This window comes from Puma concolor, chromosome D4, assembly GCF_028749965.1.
Source record: "Puma concolor isolate L17-30 chromosome D4, mPumCon1.1.hap2, whole genome shotgun sequence".
NCBI lineage: Eukaryota > Metazoa > Chordata > Mammalia > Carnivora > Felidae > Puma > Puma concolor.
In genome coordinates, this window is record NC_141679.1 from 87,206,103 (window position 1) to 87,222,166 (window position 16,064).

General features: G+C 54.3%; 1 protein-coding gene across 9 annotated transcripts; it reads right to left on the reverse strand.

Annotated features, from left to right (window-relative positions):
* Positions 1–15,824, reverse strand: ST6GALNAC6 (ST6 N-acetylgalactosaminide alpha-2,6-sialyltransferase 6). 9 transcript variants are annotated; one of them, XM_086684114.1, is made up of 7 exons: positions 15,758–15,824; positions 10,477–10,533; positions 8,754–8,844; positions 6,750–6,929; positions 3,916–4,322; positions 1,005–1,112; positions 1–330 (listed from the first exon to the last, which is right to left on the reverse strand). In XM_086684114.1, the coding sequence occupies exons 2-7, from the start codon at positions 10,500–10,502 to the stop codon at positions 141–143; spliced, it is 1,002 nt and encodes a 333-aa protein (XP_086540240.1). In that variant the 5' UTR covers positions 10,503–10,533; positions 15,758–15,824; the 3' UTR covers positions 1–140. The 9 variants fall into 9 exon arrangements, with proteins under 9 accessions (XP_086540240.1, XP_086540239.1, XP_086540242.1 ...); XM_086684113.1 differs by lacking the exon at positions 15,758–15,824 and adding an exon at positions 11,697–11,847; XM_086684116.1 differs by lacking the exons at positions 10,477–10,533; positions 15,758–15,824 and adding exons at positions 10,571–10,811; positions 11,697–11,828.
* Between the last annotated feature and the right edge of the window lie 240 nt (positions 15,825–16,064).

The window sequence follows — 16,064 nt, forward strand, 5'->3', positions numbered from 1 at the left end:
TACTACCCCCGACAAGGCCCTGATTGGCCAGAAGACGCTCCGACCAGCCTTGATTGGCCAGGAGACGGCCCTTGGTTGAGTGGCTGGCAGGAGACAGGCCTCTCCTGTGTCCCTTAGGAGGGGTCCACAGGCAGGGCGGCCTAGGTCCACGAGGGGTGGGAGAAAGTGATTCCATACAGCTGGGCCCAGGATGAGAAGACCCTCTTCTCCGTGATGAAGCGGTGGTGGTTGCCCTTGCGGCTGTGCTCATTCTGGATGTAGGTGACACACTCATCCGGTCCCTTGGGCTCATAGTAGTGGTAGGGCATGCGTTGCAGACGGGGCCGCTGGCTGGGGCAGAGCAGAGAGTGGCTGTAAGGGCAGGGCAGGCACCGGCACAGCCCTCGCCCTTTCCAGCCCCTGACTTGCTATAGGATTTCGGCGGGGGGGGGGGGGGGGGGTTGGAATCCCTGCCCCTCCCTGGGCCTCAGTTTTCCCATCTGTAAAATGGATGTAGGGTGGACTAGTTTTATGACCATCCAACTTTTTTTTTTTTTTTTTTTTTTTAATATGATCCAAACGTTTCCTTTCCTGAAGAGGGAGGCAGTGTAGGGTAGTGGTAAGAAATATGGGCTCCAGAGCCTGGCCCCACTGCTTCCTGTTTGTGGGGCCTTAGGCCACTCACAAAACATCTTCCTCAGTTTTTCTCATCTATGAAACAGAAAGAGTAATGCAACTATCCATGTGGGTCACCGTGAGGAGTACACGAGATAATGAATGGAGCCACGCTTGGTACATGGGCTTTTCATGTGGTCATCTCAATAATAGTGACTATTAATATACAAAATCTGGACTATGGTTGAGCTGGGGAGAGGCCCCCGAGGCAGCTAGCCCCAAGGAGCTTAGATCTCTGCAGAGCATTCTGAATATCCTAAGACAGAGGCTTCAAAGGCACCCCCAGCCAATGTTTCTGGGTTCCAAGCTGCAGCTAGTGACTGGGCGTTGTTTGGGGTGGGGGGGCTCACCTGCAGTAGTCAGGGGGGACCATGCCATAGACGTGCACGTGGTCACACAACTCCACTGCAATCACCATGGTGAACCATCCGGTGCTCAACCACGAATGGGACTTTTCCCTGTGGGCAGAGAGGGGGCATGATGAGGGGTCAGGCAGGCAGGGAGGAACGGTCAACCCACCTGGGGTTTCCCAGAACTCCTCCCGCCATCAGGGCCCTCCCCCAACTTCAGTGACCACCCCCCCCTCCCCCGCCCCACAGTCCAGCCCCACTGTGGGAACACGTGCATGCTGGCAGAGGACTTGTCTGGGCAGAGATGAGGGGTGTGGAGAGAGCGCCTTTGAAGGAACAGGGCACGCTGGGAATAGACTCCCGGGGAGACTGGTCACAGCAGGGCAGGTTGCAAGTGACCATGAGCTCACTAGACTCATGGCCTTGCTTGATGGAACTTGCTAGGAACAGCTGTGCCCACGCTAGGAGCAAACGCCTAAAGGGAGACTAATCAGAGAAGGTCATGCTGAGAGTGACCACGGGTTCACAGCAAGGCATGGGAGGTAGCCAAGGACCTGGAGCCTTCGCTGTCCACTACGGCAGCCAGTAGCCACATGTGGGCACACGATGTGTGGTTGAAATGTGCTGTCGGTGTAAAATATGCCTGGGATTTTTTTAGTATGAGAGAAAGAACACAGAAAATGTCACTGGTAGTTTTTGATACTGATCATATGTTGAACCGAAAATAGTTTGGATATATTTGATTGAAGGTGGTTCTTTGGAAAGTTTGGAAAGAAAATAAACCTCTCACAAGACTGACCAGGAAAAAGCAAAGATACAAGCTACCAGTATCAAGAATAAAACAGAGGACATCATCGCAGATCCTGTAGACATGAGGACAAAAAGAAAACCACAAACAAGCACATACGTAAATTTCACAACTTCAATGAAATGTACCAATTCCTTGAAAATCAGAAACTACTGAAACACAGCCAAGATGAAACAGATTAACCTAAGTGTCTGTGACTATTAAGAAATTGAATTCATTGTTCAAACCTTCTGAAAAAGAACTCTCCAGACCCAGAGAGTTTGGCAAATTCTACGAAATATTTAAAGAAGAAATAACACCGGGGTGCCTGGGTGGCTCAGTCGGTTCAGTGTCCGACTTTGGCTCAGGTCATGATCTCGCAGTCTGAGGGTTCGAGCCCTGCGTCAGGCTCTGTGCTGACAGCTCAGAGCCTGGAGCTGCTTCAGATTCTGTGTCTCCCTCTCTCTCTGCCCTTCCCCTGCTTGTGTTGTCTGTCTGTCTGTCTATCTCTCTCTCTCTCTCTCAAAAATAAACATTAAAAAAATTTTTTAATAAAATAAAATAAAGAAGAAATAACACCAATTCTATACATTTTCAGAGGCCAGCATTACCCATACTACCAAAACCATACAAAAACAGTACAAAAACCAAACAAAACTACAGATCAAGATCTCTCATGGATACAGACACAAAAATCTGAACAAGATATTAGCAAGTCATATTCAGCAGTATATAAAAAAGAATAATACACCACAGCCAAGTGGAGTTTATTCCAGAAATGCAAGTCTGATTCAATATTCAAAAATCAATTGGTATAATCCACCATAGTAATAGTCTTAAGAAAAACCACATGATCATATTAATTGATGCATAAAAACACTTGATAAAACTCAATATCCAATAATGATAAAAACTCTTAGCAAATTAGTTAGAAAAGAGAAATTTTTCAACCTGATAAAGAGCAGCTAAAAACTCTATAGCTAACATCATATTCAATGATGAAGGACTGAATGCTTTCCCACCAAGACCGGGACCAAGGCAAGATGTCTACTCTCACCACTTCCAATACAATTTGACCTTGTATTGTCAGTCCTAGCCAGTGCAATAAGGCAAGAAAAAGAAATAAGATGCATACATATTGGAAATTGTCCTTACAACATGATCACATATATGGAAAATCCCAAAGAACCTAGAAAAATTTCCCAGAACCAATAAGGAAATTTAGCAGGATTACAGGATATAAGGTCAACCCACAAAAACCAATTGTATTTCTATCTACTAGCAATGAACAGTTGGGAACCCCCCAAAATTTTAAATACAATTTACAATAGCACCCTCAAATTTTAAATATTTAGGGATAAATCAGGGGCTGCCTAGGTGGCTCAGTCAGCTGAACTTCTGACTTTGGCTCAGGTCATGATCTCACGGTCCGTGAGTTCGAGCCCCGCGTCGGGCTCTGTGCTGACAGCTCAGAGCCTGGAGCCTGCTTTGGATTCTGTGTCTCCCTCTCTCTCTGCCCCTCCCCTGCTCACGCTCTGTCTTTCCCTCTCTCTCAAAAATAAATAAATGTAAAAAAAATAAAAATAAATATTTAGGGATAAGTCAAACAAAATAAGCACAGGGTCTATATGTTGGATGTATTGGGTTAATTGGGCTACTACAAAAGTATAAATTACACATACAGCTTGCGTTATATTTCTACTGGATAGCATCGGCCTAGCTTTTCTGGGGAGATTAGCCAGAGAAGGACATGCTGGGAAAGATGTATCCTTAGGATAGAGTATGATGGGAGCAGCCGTGTGCCTAAAGCAAGACATGCTGGGTACAGTCAATACCTTCCAGAGGCAGACTACGGGGAGCAGAGCATGCTAGGAGCCCTGTTCCCTCAGAGCAATGCAGGCTGGGAAGCCTTCCTGGGGAGACGAGACCACGCAGAGCACGTTGGAAGTGACTCATGCTAAGGGCTGGACACAATGAAAATCCCCTAGGAAAACCTGAGCAGAGAGCAGCAGGAAGTGACCACACCCTCAGAGTAGTGCATGCCGGGAACAACAGGCCCTCTGGGCAGAGAATGCTGATGGGGAGCACAGGGCCGGCCGGAGGGGGCAGGCAGGAGGCTGGTACCTGTCCTTGCCCGTCTCACCCCGGAAGAGGTCGTCAAATTGGCGCATGCGGCCGGGAGAGACGGCATAGGCCTCCATGTTGGGGAACACCAGGCCTGCCCGCTGGATGACACGCACAAGGCTGCCCTGGGGCTTCTGCATCTTGTTTGGGGGGCCCCAAAAGATGAACGCAGTTTCGGGGGTCCGGTTGACGAATTCCTGGGGCCTCCGCAGCACACGGAATACGCTGGAATGGGCTACTACACGGAATGTGGTCTTGTTGCCTACGTCGGCTGAGTAGCCTGTGGTGGGCGCGTCGTTCATGCGGATTGTGCACTCGGCTCGCTCGATCTCAGGGCCCAGCTTGGTTCCCAGCAGGTGGCTAGAGCTGGTGACAATCACACACTGGTGGCACCGGGAGGGCAGCGTCTGGGGGGAGGCAGCAAGGAAAGTCAACACTATCACGACCATTCCGTGCCAGGCCCTAGGCTCTGTACATCCAGGCCTCCAGGAGGCAGGAATTATTTTGCCCATTTTAAAAACAGGGAAGCTGAAGGCTGTTCGCTCGGCATTCAACAAACACTTCCAGCAAGCTGGCTAATGGCTAAATACCAGGGACAGAGCTATGAGGAAAAGAGCCCCGTCCTGCCTTCAAGAGGCACAGTTAGGCAGAGAACACGTAAAAGATCAAATGATGCCAGGTGGTGAGCAAAACGTACCACGAAGACAATACAACAGAGGCAAGGGATCAGGAGGGACAGGAGCAGGGGCTCCTCTAGAAAGATCATCCAGTGGGGGCCTGTCGGAGCCGAGACCAGGAGGATGAAGAGGAATCACATAGGAAAATAATTGAGGCGGGGGAACAGCAAGACCAGAGGTGCTGAAGTGGGAATGGCCACCGTGTGTTGAGAAGCCAAAGGCGGCCACTTGTCCGGAGCCGAGTGAAGGAACAGGAGGACAGGACAGTTATGCAGGGATGTCCCCAAAGTCACCCAGCAGAGGAGTGCAGCGCTGGGGTATGAACCCAGGTCGATATGGCCACAGAGCCCCGGGCTTGGTCCAGTTCTCCTAAGAGGGCAACCTCCCCAGGGCACCCATGACATCTCCACACCATCCACACGTAAGACACCACCTGTCGAAAAGGAAAGAGTGTGGAAGCCCGTCTGGGCCTCTGTTTCCCCCACCGGTGAATGAGTTGGAACCACGTGTTCTCCGGGGCCTGTTTTCTGCCCATGGAATTCCTGTTCGCCCTCTAAGTGTGAGCTCAGGCGCCACCTCCTCCAGGCAGTCTGCTCTGAGCCCTCGCTCCAAGATCTAACAACAGCTCCCATGGACCTCAACGGATGGCTTTTCCAGGCTTCCCGAGCTATACTGGCTTCCCCTGTCAGGCTGGTGCCACCCACACTCAGGCTGTTCCACTTTCTCCCTGGTCCCATCATTTGTGTTTCTCTTTCAAGGATTCTTACGGTCTCAGTTAGGTGTTAATCTATCTCTGAACACCTGCCAATGGGCCCTTTCCCAGCAAGGGTGCATTCAGAGCCCCTGGTTCAGGCTCTCCACACACCACGTGTGCAAAGACCCTGAGGGATTTAGGAGGGGGTCGTTGTTGTTTTTAATTTTTTTTTAATGTTTATTTTTGAGAGGGGGGGATGGGGAGGGGCAGAGAGAGATGGGGACAGAAAATCCAAACCCAGCTCCGTACTGACAGCAGAGAGCCCGATGTGGGGCTCGAACTCAGGAACTGTGACAGAGCCCAAGTTAGCCACTTAACCAACTGAGCTGCCTAGGTACCCCTGGGGGGGTGGGGTTTGAGGGAGGGGAAGGAGGCAGGCAGGGATTGGGAGACCACCTTCTCCTGGGAGGCGGAGTTCATATTCCAGGCCAATGACTATCTACTTGGCCTCCCAGAAAACATCTAGGGCTCAGAGGATTATGGGGTGAATCCCAGAAATACAACCTGCGTTTCACGGCTACCCAAGGCAAACAGAAGCCCCAGGAATGATTTCTGGCTTCTCTCTACAGCTACAACTCCCCAGGGGTTGGGGCAAAAAATACCCTGGCTCCTCCCCTCCCTTGCTGTGTGGACTTGGACAAGTGACTTTGCCTCCCTGAGTCTTGGTTTCCCCATCTCTTCAAGGCGAATAACAATGCTGACCTTACAGGGTTGGTATGCTCATTACCGCTAATCACAGTGCCCGGCACACAGTGGGGAACTGACAAAGGGCAGCCATTATTAGGACTGTTTTTGTGTTGTCAAATACTTGAGCCTTCTGCTCTCAAACCCTGTGTGGACTACCCAGCAGAGACGGAGATCCGTGAAAACCAGAGACATCTCTCTTTAGGAATTCTGACTCAGGAGGCAGTAGGATATCAGCACTAAAAATGGAACCCTGAAGACAACTGAGGCCCAGGGAGAGACAGGGCACTTGTGCAACATCACACAGCAAACAAGGGGCCGAATGGGGCGCCTGGGTGTCTCAGTCGGTTACACGTCCGACTTCAGCTCAGGTCACGATCTCGCGGTTCGTGAGTTCGAGCCCCGCATCAGGCTCTGTGCTGATTGCTCAGAGCCTGGAGCCTGCTTCCGATTCTGTGTCTCCCTCTCTCTCTGCCCCTCCCCCCACTGAAATAAATAAACATTTAGAAAAAAATAAAAAACAAACAAACAAGGGGCTGAAGGCACTGGAAGCTATGGTCTTGACTCCTGGGGTCCCCCCTTTCCTTTAGAAGGCAGACGGAGGAGGAGGAGGAGGAGGAGGAGGAGGAGGAGGAGGAGGAGGGAACAGTGACGGCGGGCAATGGGAAAGACCAGCCGCCAGCCCGGTCTCAGGGAGCGACCCGAGGTGGTCATGCTACCTTGTTGCCAAGAATTGGGACATAGCCGTCGCTGATGCTCCATTTCTTGAGGTTGACAGGCCTGCGGGTGCGGCCTCGCAGGGAGCCATAATGGAAGACCTCATTGGCACTGTTGGAGCTGTAGAGGATGAGGATGGTGATGAGGGCAAAGAGGATCACGAACACTGCTGACCGCTGCTCCTGGAGAGGGGAGAGGCTGGTGAGCGCCCAGCCGCCCGGCAGGCCCCCGCCTCATCCTTGCCACCCACCACGCCTGGCTCACTCCCGCTCTTCGTTCCAGACCAGCTCAGATACCACCTCGTCTGGCCCCCGAGTACCCCCTATCACAGCGCCGGTCACACTGTTCAAACTGCAGTCCCCCCAGTGAGGCCATGAGCTCCGCGGGCTGGGACCGAGATGGCCTCCATGGCCACCGTATCCCAGCTCCCAGAGCACAGAAGCACAGAAGGTTCTCAAAGAAGGCTTGCTGGATCGGACTGGATGTGGGTGTCAGAAGGACCCCTCCAGCTACAGCTGGAAGGATGCCTGGAGACAGGTGGGACATTCAAAGGAGGGGAGCCAGGTCTTCCCCAAACAGTAATCCAATGTCATGTTTATCATTCATTAAAGCTGGAGGGGACGGATCTGGTCAGGAAGTGGGATGCATGGGACAAAGTGGGATGCATTGTCACTGCCAGGGCAGGAAAGCGATATCCAAAGTGTCCCTTGGGATTCATCTGCCCAGGGTCGGCACAGCTAGGCAAGGCCTGGAAATCCTGGCTCCTTGCGCTAACCGCCCCTCTGTGCTGGTTATTCACGTATCGCTTCTCAGCTCCAAGTTCACCCTTTTTGCCTGCCTGTGCAAATGGACCTGGGCCCTTAGATGCACGTCCTTGGCAGCTAAACGCAGATGAAGCTTTGTCAGGAAAGGATGCTGGAGAGGCAATGCAGGAGAAAAGGAGTTGGCTTCCTGCTTCTGGTGGCTTTGACGCCTGGTCCCGGTGCCTTTGCTCCCCCAGAGCACATGGCTTCCACAGCACATGTGGCCAGCAGCTTCCTCCTGTACGTGCCTTCAGGCACTTTGGGAGCAGAGTGTCTCTGGCCCCTTCTATGATCACAGCCTCTCTAGAGCTCAGCGGGTGTAATACACTCAACCACACACAACACCCAGAGACCATGAGCTTCCCCGGAGCAGTTTTGTATGAGCTCTGAGTGCCTCCTGGGAGTCGTCTCCTGTGAGCAGCCTTCCCCGTAGCCCAGGGAGTGGTTTTGTGACGACTTCCACCAGCAGACCGCCACAGTGAGTTCTCTGCCACCCGGTGGGCCAGAGCTGTGCCCTCTCCAGCAAGGCCTGGGTCTCGGCCCTGCCGGTGGTGGCTGTTCCTTGTACTGGCTATTCCTGTATTTCTCAGAATGCCCATCCCTTGTGACTCCAATGCCCGGCTGTAGCTAATGATTCTTTATGTTAAACTTTCCCTGTTCAAATTACTGTGTGCTTTCTCTCAGTTGGACCACACTGGTACGTCCACACCACACCACCCCCACCCTTCAGGCTCTTTCTTCCAAAGCTTCGCTGCAGTGGATCCCAGGAAAGGCGTGTGCAAGGCCAGGCGCATAGTAGGTGCTCAGGAAAGCAGGAACGAATCGATCATTCTGACAGCCTCAGAGTGATGCAAACAACATTCCGTCATCTTTGACTCTGACCACTGCTCAGAGCAGTACCCTCCGTCCAGCACATCCCAGTGCTGTGTCCATCACATGGGCCACTCCTTTACCACAGATGGACCAGTCAAACCTAGGAAGACACAGGTGGATATGGGCCCAGAGAGAGGTAGGAGCTTGCCCAAAGCCACAGAGATCAGTGGCCACGGCAGAGCTCCAGCCAGGGCCTCCGGGGCATCAGGCACTTCCTGGCTGGGAAGAGGCACTGGTGGTTGTCTGGGTCTGGGGCACAGATCCAAAGGAGCCCATTTCACTGGGTAAATAAAAGGCCGAGATGGGGACAAGAAATGAAGGGGGACTTACTTTGCTGCTACTCATCTCTCTCCGGCGTCTGCTGAGGGGCAGGGGCCGGCGTCCTGCAGGTGGCCCAGGGGGCAGGGATGTGGGGTCACACCTGCAAGCCACAGAGAGGGTTATGGCCACAGCTGGTCAAAGGCTACACCCTCCCCACCCCGCCAGCTCTCCTACCCACCCATGACTTCAAGGCTCAGGGTCATATGCATTTTGCAGAGAGAGACACTGAGGCCTGGAAAGGGCAGGAACCTGCCTTCAGGTCACACAGCCCGGTGGTGCAGAGCCTGACCTCTCTCCTTGCTCTCTCTTTCTCTCTCCCACTCTGCTTCCTGAGCAGGGACCTTCCCACTCATTAGCTCTCCTAGGCAGCTGGAGGGCCTAAAGCTGGCTCCCAAGCTGGGGGGCTTGCCCCCCACGCAGCAAGAGCCCCACTGTATATTCCTACTCTGACTTAGGTCCCTGTGGGCTTGGAATAAAGCACTATTCCTTATAGGTCCCCAAACTCCTCTGCACAGGCAGCCCTCCAGAAGTTGCATCAACTGTCCCTCTGTCTAGAATACCCTGCCCTCTTGGACCCTGCTCATGCCCTCTCAGCGTCCAAGCCTAGGGTAGACCAGGAACTTCCTCTGTGTGTCCCCTCACGGCTAGGCTGAGAGCTCTCCGAGCGTGCAGCCGGCACAGATCCTCACTCACATTCTCCACTGTGCCTCCAAAGGCGTGGAGGTGGGTGCAGGAGGTTCGCTGAATGACTTCGTTAATTAACAACAAGCCCTTAGAAGTTAAGGGCACAGACTGGACAATCCGCTATAACCACAGCCGCACCCTCAGAGGGTAGGTGGGGAGCCTCAAGTAACAGCCCTTCCTTCCTGCCCCAGTCGGCCCTTAGCAGCTGCAGCTGCGAGGGGACCTCCTCACAGGCCCTAGCTCCTTTCCGACCTCAATTTCCCCACCTGTCAAAAGGGAGTAAGTACTTGCATCCAGCCACCTCCAGCAGATTCAAGGCCAAAAGGCACTAAGGGAGGGAGAGTGTGCAGAAGAGAAACGGAGGCCCAGGGCTCCCCAGCTCTGTCCTCCCCTCCAGGGGCCTCCCGGCCCCGCCACTATCCCCACCCCTTGACCTGGCGGCTGTTTACTCCTACACAGCCACCAGGAATAGCCACGGCACGACAGGCCAAAGGAGGCTCCCCCCCACATGCCGCTCCTGATTGGTTGGGCCATGACTCCGCCCACTGCCCAGCCCCACCCCCTTCTCCGCGGAAGCCCCCCTCCTCCCAAGCCGGGTTTCAGATTTCAGATTTCCCCCAGGCCGGAGGGCCAGTCAGGGCGCACTGGGGACTCTCACTGGGTACGGTGCCTGCCACACAGATCAGGAAACTGAGGCTCATTAGAAGAGAAAAGCAGCTTGTCCTAGGCCTTACAGCCCTTTGGGGAGCAAGACGGGTGTCCAGAATCCCAGGGTCGCGCTTATGAGCACCGACCCTCTGGCTGGCAGTCCAGGCCATCTCGGTCCAGCCTCCCCTCTCACTACCCTTTCCTTCGGATGCCCCAAGCTCCAGACACACCAGAGCACTCCAGTTCCCAGGCCGACCCAATACTTTCCCACCTTTGCCCGAGCAGTGACCTCAGCCAGGACCACCGACCCCCTGGTCAGCCCCGTCACACTCCTGCTCTGGGAAGGTCCTGGTCATACAGCATCTCAGGTGCCAGTGCGAATCCCGGTTCCACCACTTACTGGCTGAGGGGCCTCGGGCAAGCCATGTGACCTCTCTGAGCCTCAGTTTCCTCATCTCTGAAATGGGAATGAATAATAAGAGTAGGTGACTTACGGGGTTGTTGAAAGGATTCAAGCAGCTGCGGCAAGGGAAGCAAGGAGCTTGCAAGTGCTGGGTCAGTGCCTGACAGTAGCTGTGAGTCTTGTGGGTATTCATTGTTGAAGGCCTGCCTCACCTTCAGCTTAAATGCTGCCCCTTGTTGGACACCTGGCTTAGCCACTTCCCTCTAATATCGAGGAAGGCGTGCAGGGAGCCACACTATGCATCACGCACTCACCCAATCCTCCTGGCCACGCTGCAAAGGAAGGGCTCTTACTTCCCATTTCACAGATAAGGAGAGTGAGGTTCAGAGAGGCCAAGCTCCTTGCACAGCTGCCCAGAGTCTGCTGGGGAGCCTTGTTTACAGCTTGTTTGCAGGGAGCAGCCCGGGGCTGAGCCTGCCAGGATCTCCTTCCAGGATCTCCACGAGCTGGAAGGGGCCAGAGGCCACCAAGTGTGTGCCCAGCACCTGGCCCAGCACCAGGGAGCAGGCCTGCTGGGGAGCAACTTGCTAAGGCTGGAGAGGCGGCAGCCCAGAGCACCGGGCCAGGAGCGTGGCCTCAGCCCCGAGGCTGGTCGTTCAGGAAGAGGGCTCAGTCGTGGGCTAAGGGTGGGGGCCACACCCTGCCCTCTGTTTGGGGGCTTTGCCTCTTTCGGCCGGGGGGCTGGGGGAGGTGGCATCCTCCTGCAGGGTCGAGAAGCCCCCACAAGCCGCTCGAGAGGAGGGCTCCGGGGAGGAGGGGGAGGGGGCTCCTAACGTCTAGATGGGGGAGGGCGCTGAGCCCGTGGGTCCACCAGTGGGGGACGACTCACTCTCTGCGCCCCCTCTTGCGCTAAGCCCCCCGATTTCCGCACTCTGGGGGGTCCGGAGCCCTAGCGCCAGCTGGGACGAGGAGGGAGGCAGGACGGCGGCAGGTCCCCGAGCTCTAATGGGGTAGTCAGTGGCAGGGGCCCCGCGAACCCCGCGGCAGCCCTAGGGCGCGAGGACCGGTACCTCCAGGCGCCACCGCCGAGAGCGAGCGGGTCTGGAGGAGCCCCGAGGCCCCGCATCTTCCCCATCCCTGGCGACTCCCTGCCCCCGCCCCGGGGCGCAGGCAGAGCCCCCCCTCCCGCTGCCCGCCTCTGCGCGGCGCCCGCTCACCTCCCCCGGGGAGCGCCCGGCCCCCCGCGGCCCCCGAGCCCCCTCACATGGCGCCGGGAGCCGAGAGCCGGGGTCCGCGCTGCTCCGGCCGCCCAGGCCCCGCCGCAGCCCACGCCCGCCGGGTCCTAGCGCCGCCGCCGTCGCCGCTCTGGCCCAGGCCGGGGAGGCGGGCGGAGCCTGGAGGGGCCGCGGGTGGCTCCGCCCCCCGGGCGGCGCCGGCGGGGAAGGGCGGGGGGCGGGCGACCCCGGGACCCGGCCGCGCTGGCGCGTCGCTTGCCCCTCTGGGCAGCCGGTAGGGGCAATGAAAACCGCAACAGCCTTCTGGAAACCTTCAGTGTGGGTCGGGCCCGCTTCTATCTCGCTTTACTGCCGCCACGACCCGGATGGGGAAACTGAGTCCCGGAGCACGCTGAGCTTGGAACCAGTTGAGTTCCTCTCTGGGCCCCCTTCCCCAGGACCTCCAGAGCCCTGCATCCAGGAGTCACCGTGGGTGAACTCACCGGTCCTCCTGTGGATTCAAGTCCAGCTGTGTGCCACCCCACCAGATGTTGGGTCGTGGCACATTACTTACCTTTCCTCTGCCTCTGGAAAACCGGAAGAACGACCTCATAGGGTGTTTTAAGGATTCAAAATGTTATGTTACTTATAGGTACTGGGGTATACATGACACCATTTCATGTGATAACGAAACATAACAAGTTAAGTAGCCATTCTAGGAGCCTGGTTAAATAAAGGCACAGCCCCGCTAAAATGGATGATGCAGGGTCCATATGCACTGACAGGAAGGCATGTCCAGGATATTTACAGGCTATTTAAGTGAAGAAAGCAACTTAAAGAAGTTAATCATTCTAGAAAAGGAAATGGTAAAACTTTGCTTTCCCCTCCTGCATGTGTGTAGTCTGGAGAAATTCTTTCACGTGTACACAACAAAATCCTGAGTGGCAGTCCTTGAAATAACACCAAACTGGAAACAGCCTATATATCCATCAACAGGAGAATGGATTTGTTTCGTTTGCAATATGCGGCGGTGAAACATTATATAGCAGGGAAAACGAACAAGCTACAATGACATGGATGGGTTTTAGAGACACGAGCGGTGAAAAAGACAAGTCCCAGAAGACAAAACTACACACTATATTAAGCATACAGCTGGCAGCAGGCTACTTCTCCCAGCCAGGGAGGGGGTTAGCTTTTGCCTATCCGAATGATTAAAGTTTTACAAGCAAGAACACAGTTGTCTCTGTGGGGTAGGCAGGGATGCAGGAAAGGGGAGGGAGGAAACAGAGGCGGGCATTTCTAGTGCCACTCTGGTCTTTAAGTGGGACGTGGGTTTTGAGAGGTTCACTATATTGTTATGTTTTATAATTTACAAGAATGATCTATGCCACCATTTGTATGTATCACAGTAATTTTTTTTAATGTGTATTTATTTTTGAGACAGAGGGAGACAGAGCATGAACGGGGGAGGGTCAGAGAGAGAGGGAGACACAGAATCGGAAACAGGATCCAGGCTCCGAGCCGTCAGCACAGAGCCCGACGCGGGGCTCGAACTCACGGACCCTGAGATCATGACCTGAGCTGAAGTCGGACGCTTAACTGACGGAGCCTCCCAGGTGCCCCATGTATCACAGTTATTAAAAGGTGAAAGAAAGAGGGACGCCTGGGTGGCTCCGTCGGTTCAGTGTCCGACTCTTGATTTTGGTTCAGGTCATGATCTCATAATTCGTGAGACTGAGCCCCAAGTCGGACTCTGTGCTGAGCCTTTTTGGGATTTTGTCTCTCTCTCCCTCTGCCTCTTCCCTGCTCATGCATGCAAGCGCACCCTCTCTCTCTCTCTCTCTCAAAAATAATAAACTTTTTTAAAAAAGCACTAAAAAAGTGAAAAAAGGACAGAGATAATCAAATTAAAATAAGGAGATACTTTTTTGCCTATCAGTGATTAAAGTGTTAAGAGTGGTTATTTCTGCAATGATGAGATTATGGGCTGCTTTTTTTTTTTTTTTTTGGCTTAACTGTATTTTCCAGAAATTTTAAGATTAACAGCCACAATGTTTTTATATTTAAAAACTGAGTTTTTAACTTATAAAAAAATGAACTGCATCTATAGCATGATTCCTTAAAAAAAAAAAAAAGACAACTATCGGGGCGGCGGGGGAGGTGCCTGAGTGACTCAGTCGGTTAAGCATCTGACTTTGGCTCAGGTCATGATCTTGTGGTTTGTGGGTTCAAGCCCCGTGTCGGGCTCTGTGCTGACAGCTCGGAGCCTGGAGCCTGCTTTGGATTCTGTGTCTCCCTCTCTCTCTGCCCCTCCCCCGCTCGCAATCTGTCTCTCTCAAAAATAGACATTAAAAAAATTTTTTTAAAGTATATAACTATCTATGCCTATATATTTGTACACAAAAAGTCTGGAAGAATCCACACTGGACCACTGGCAGTAGTTTCCCCCTGGAGAATGGATGTGGGGCAGGAAGGGTGGGTGCTACCTTTATTTTCTGCTTCATAAAGTTCCAAGCTGTTTACATTGGACTCATTTGTTAATACCACTTTGTTTTAAATTAAAACCAAGGGGGTGGGGGGTGTGCCCAAGGTCCTTCCTCCAGGTTGTGTAGACACTGCCCACCAGGCAGTGGGGCTCAGTGGGGAGGGCCAAAGGTGGATTCGAGGCTTCTTGCCCCTCTGGTGTCCACCTCCATCCGCTTCCTGAGCCGCACCCCACTTCAGCCCCAGACCTCTCACCCTGCCAGCAGGAGGACACAAAACCACAGGGCAGGGAGCAGGGCAGCCGGGTGGGAAGCTTGGTTATGGGGGTTCAGAGAACAGGAGCCCCTTGCCCAAAGTCACCCCTCAGGTTAGAGCCTCTACCAGGGGTGGGGGTGTCCTGTCCCCAGCTCTTCTTCCTGCCCCAGGCCAATGACAGGGACTAGGGAGACCACAGTGTTGCAGAACCAGTTCCTGGACCAAACCCGGACCTGGAGCTCCCCCGTCAGGCCTGCCGGGCCAAGGCTTATTCCAGGAAGCTCTGCTGTAGGGCTGACTTCCCTTTTCCTGGGCCCCCCCAAAAGAACCACTTCAATAATAACAAGGATAAGAAAAACAGCCCCAGTGTGTCGCATGCCAGGTGCTTTCTCCTGTGCTAAGCACTTTGCAGATACACCTCACTGAATCCTTAAAATAACCTATGTGATGGGTACTACTACCCTCTAGAGGGAGAAAGTGCCACTTGGGGTGCGCACAGGTGCCCAGGCTGGGATTCCCCCAGGCCTATCTGCTGAATAACCACAAGTCATTCTGCCCCAAAGCCCAAGGCCTGCCCCACACCCACAGCAGGGCTTTCATGGACGGGTGGCCATGGCCAATTCTGGTACTGTTCTCCAACTCTGCCCGGAGCTGGTCCTCCCCACAGAGCTGCCCATCCATGGTGTGGAGGAGATGGCCTCTGCTTCAGGCCTTCTTGTCCCAGGGTGGGGGTCCTGAGTGTGACCACCTTCCCTTCTTATCCCTTAGCAATCTTTGCACTGTTGGGATTTTTCCCTTCCGCGGGGCCCTAGAAGGAGCCCTCAGAGACTCCCTCACCTGCCACCCTAGCTCCCAATTTACACAGACCCAAACCAAGGCCCCGAGAGGGGTCAAGACTTGCCCAGGTCTCTCCCTCCTGGGTCCTGGGCACAGCCAGTGTGGGAGTCAAGCCTGGGAACTCCAGGCTCTTTTCCTCTGGACAGAAAAGAGGCCAGTGAGCGTCTCTGGCAGGTGTGGGCCTGCACACAGGAGCTGCTCCCAAGTGCGTGTTCCCAAGACCTGGGCAGTGGGTCTGGAACCAGGAAGTAGCTGGCCCCAAGTTCCTTCTGAGAAGAGGCCCCTTAAGACACCGCCAGGCTGTGAAGCTCACCTGGTTTCCCCTCTGACCTCAGGAGGAAGTAGATGAGTCCTCAGCAGGCCTGCTGAGGGGACAAAGGAGCAGAGGTGTGGACAGGAAAACAGATCCCCGAAGGGGGGCCGCACACAAGGTGCCCCACCCGGCCACACTCCTCAGAGCTGGGAGGAAGGTCCTGCCCCCAACTCACCTCCTGGAAGCTGCTGGAACTGCAGTGGCAGAGAAGAGGCTTCCTCGGAGAGCCTTCAGCAGGCCCAGAACCAGTCACCAGAGCAGCCAGGGGTCATTGTCTTTGGCCCGGAGGAAGAAACTGGTGGACGGTGCCTGCCAGGTCACCATCCCAGAAAGACACATTATTTAGGCCAACCCAGCAATAAACATCCCACCCGGGGGCAGGACCAGGACAGAGGCTCCTCTGTGCACTGGGCCCAGGGGCTGAGCCAGCATCTCCTGGGGGACGGAGGAGGAGGAGGAGGCAACCTCTTGGAAGGGGTGTG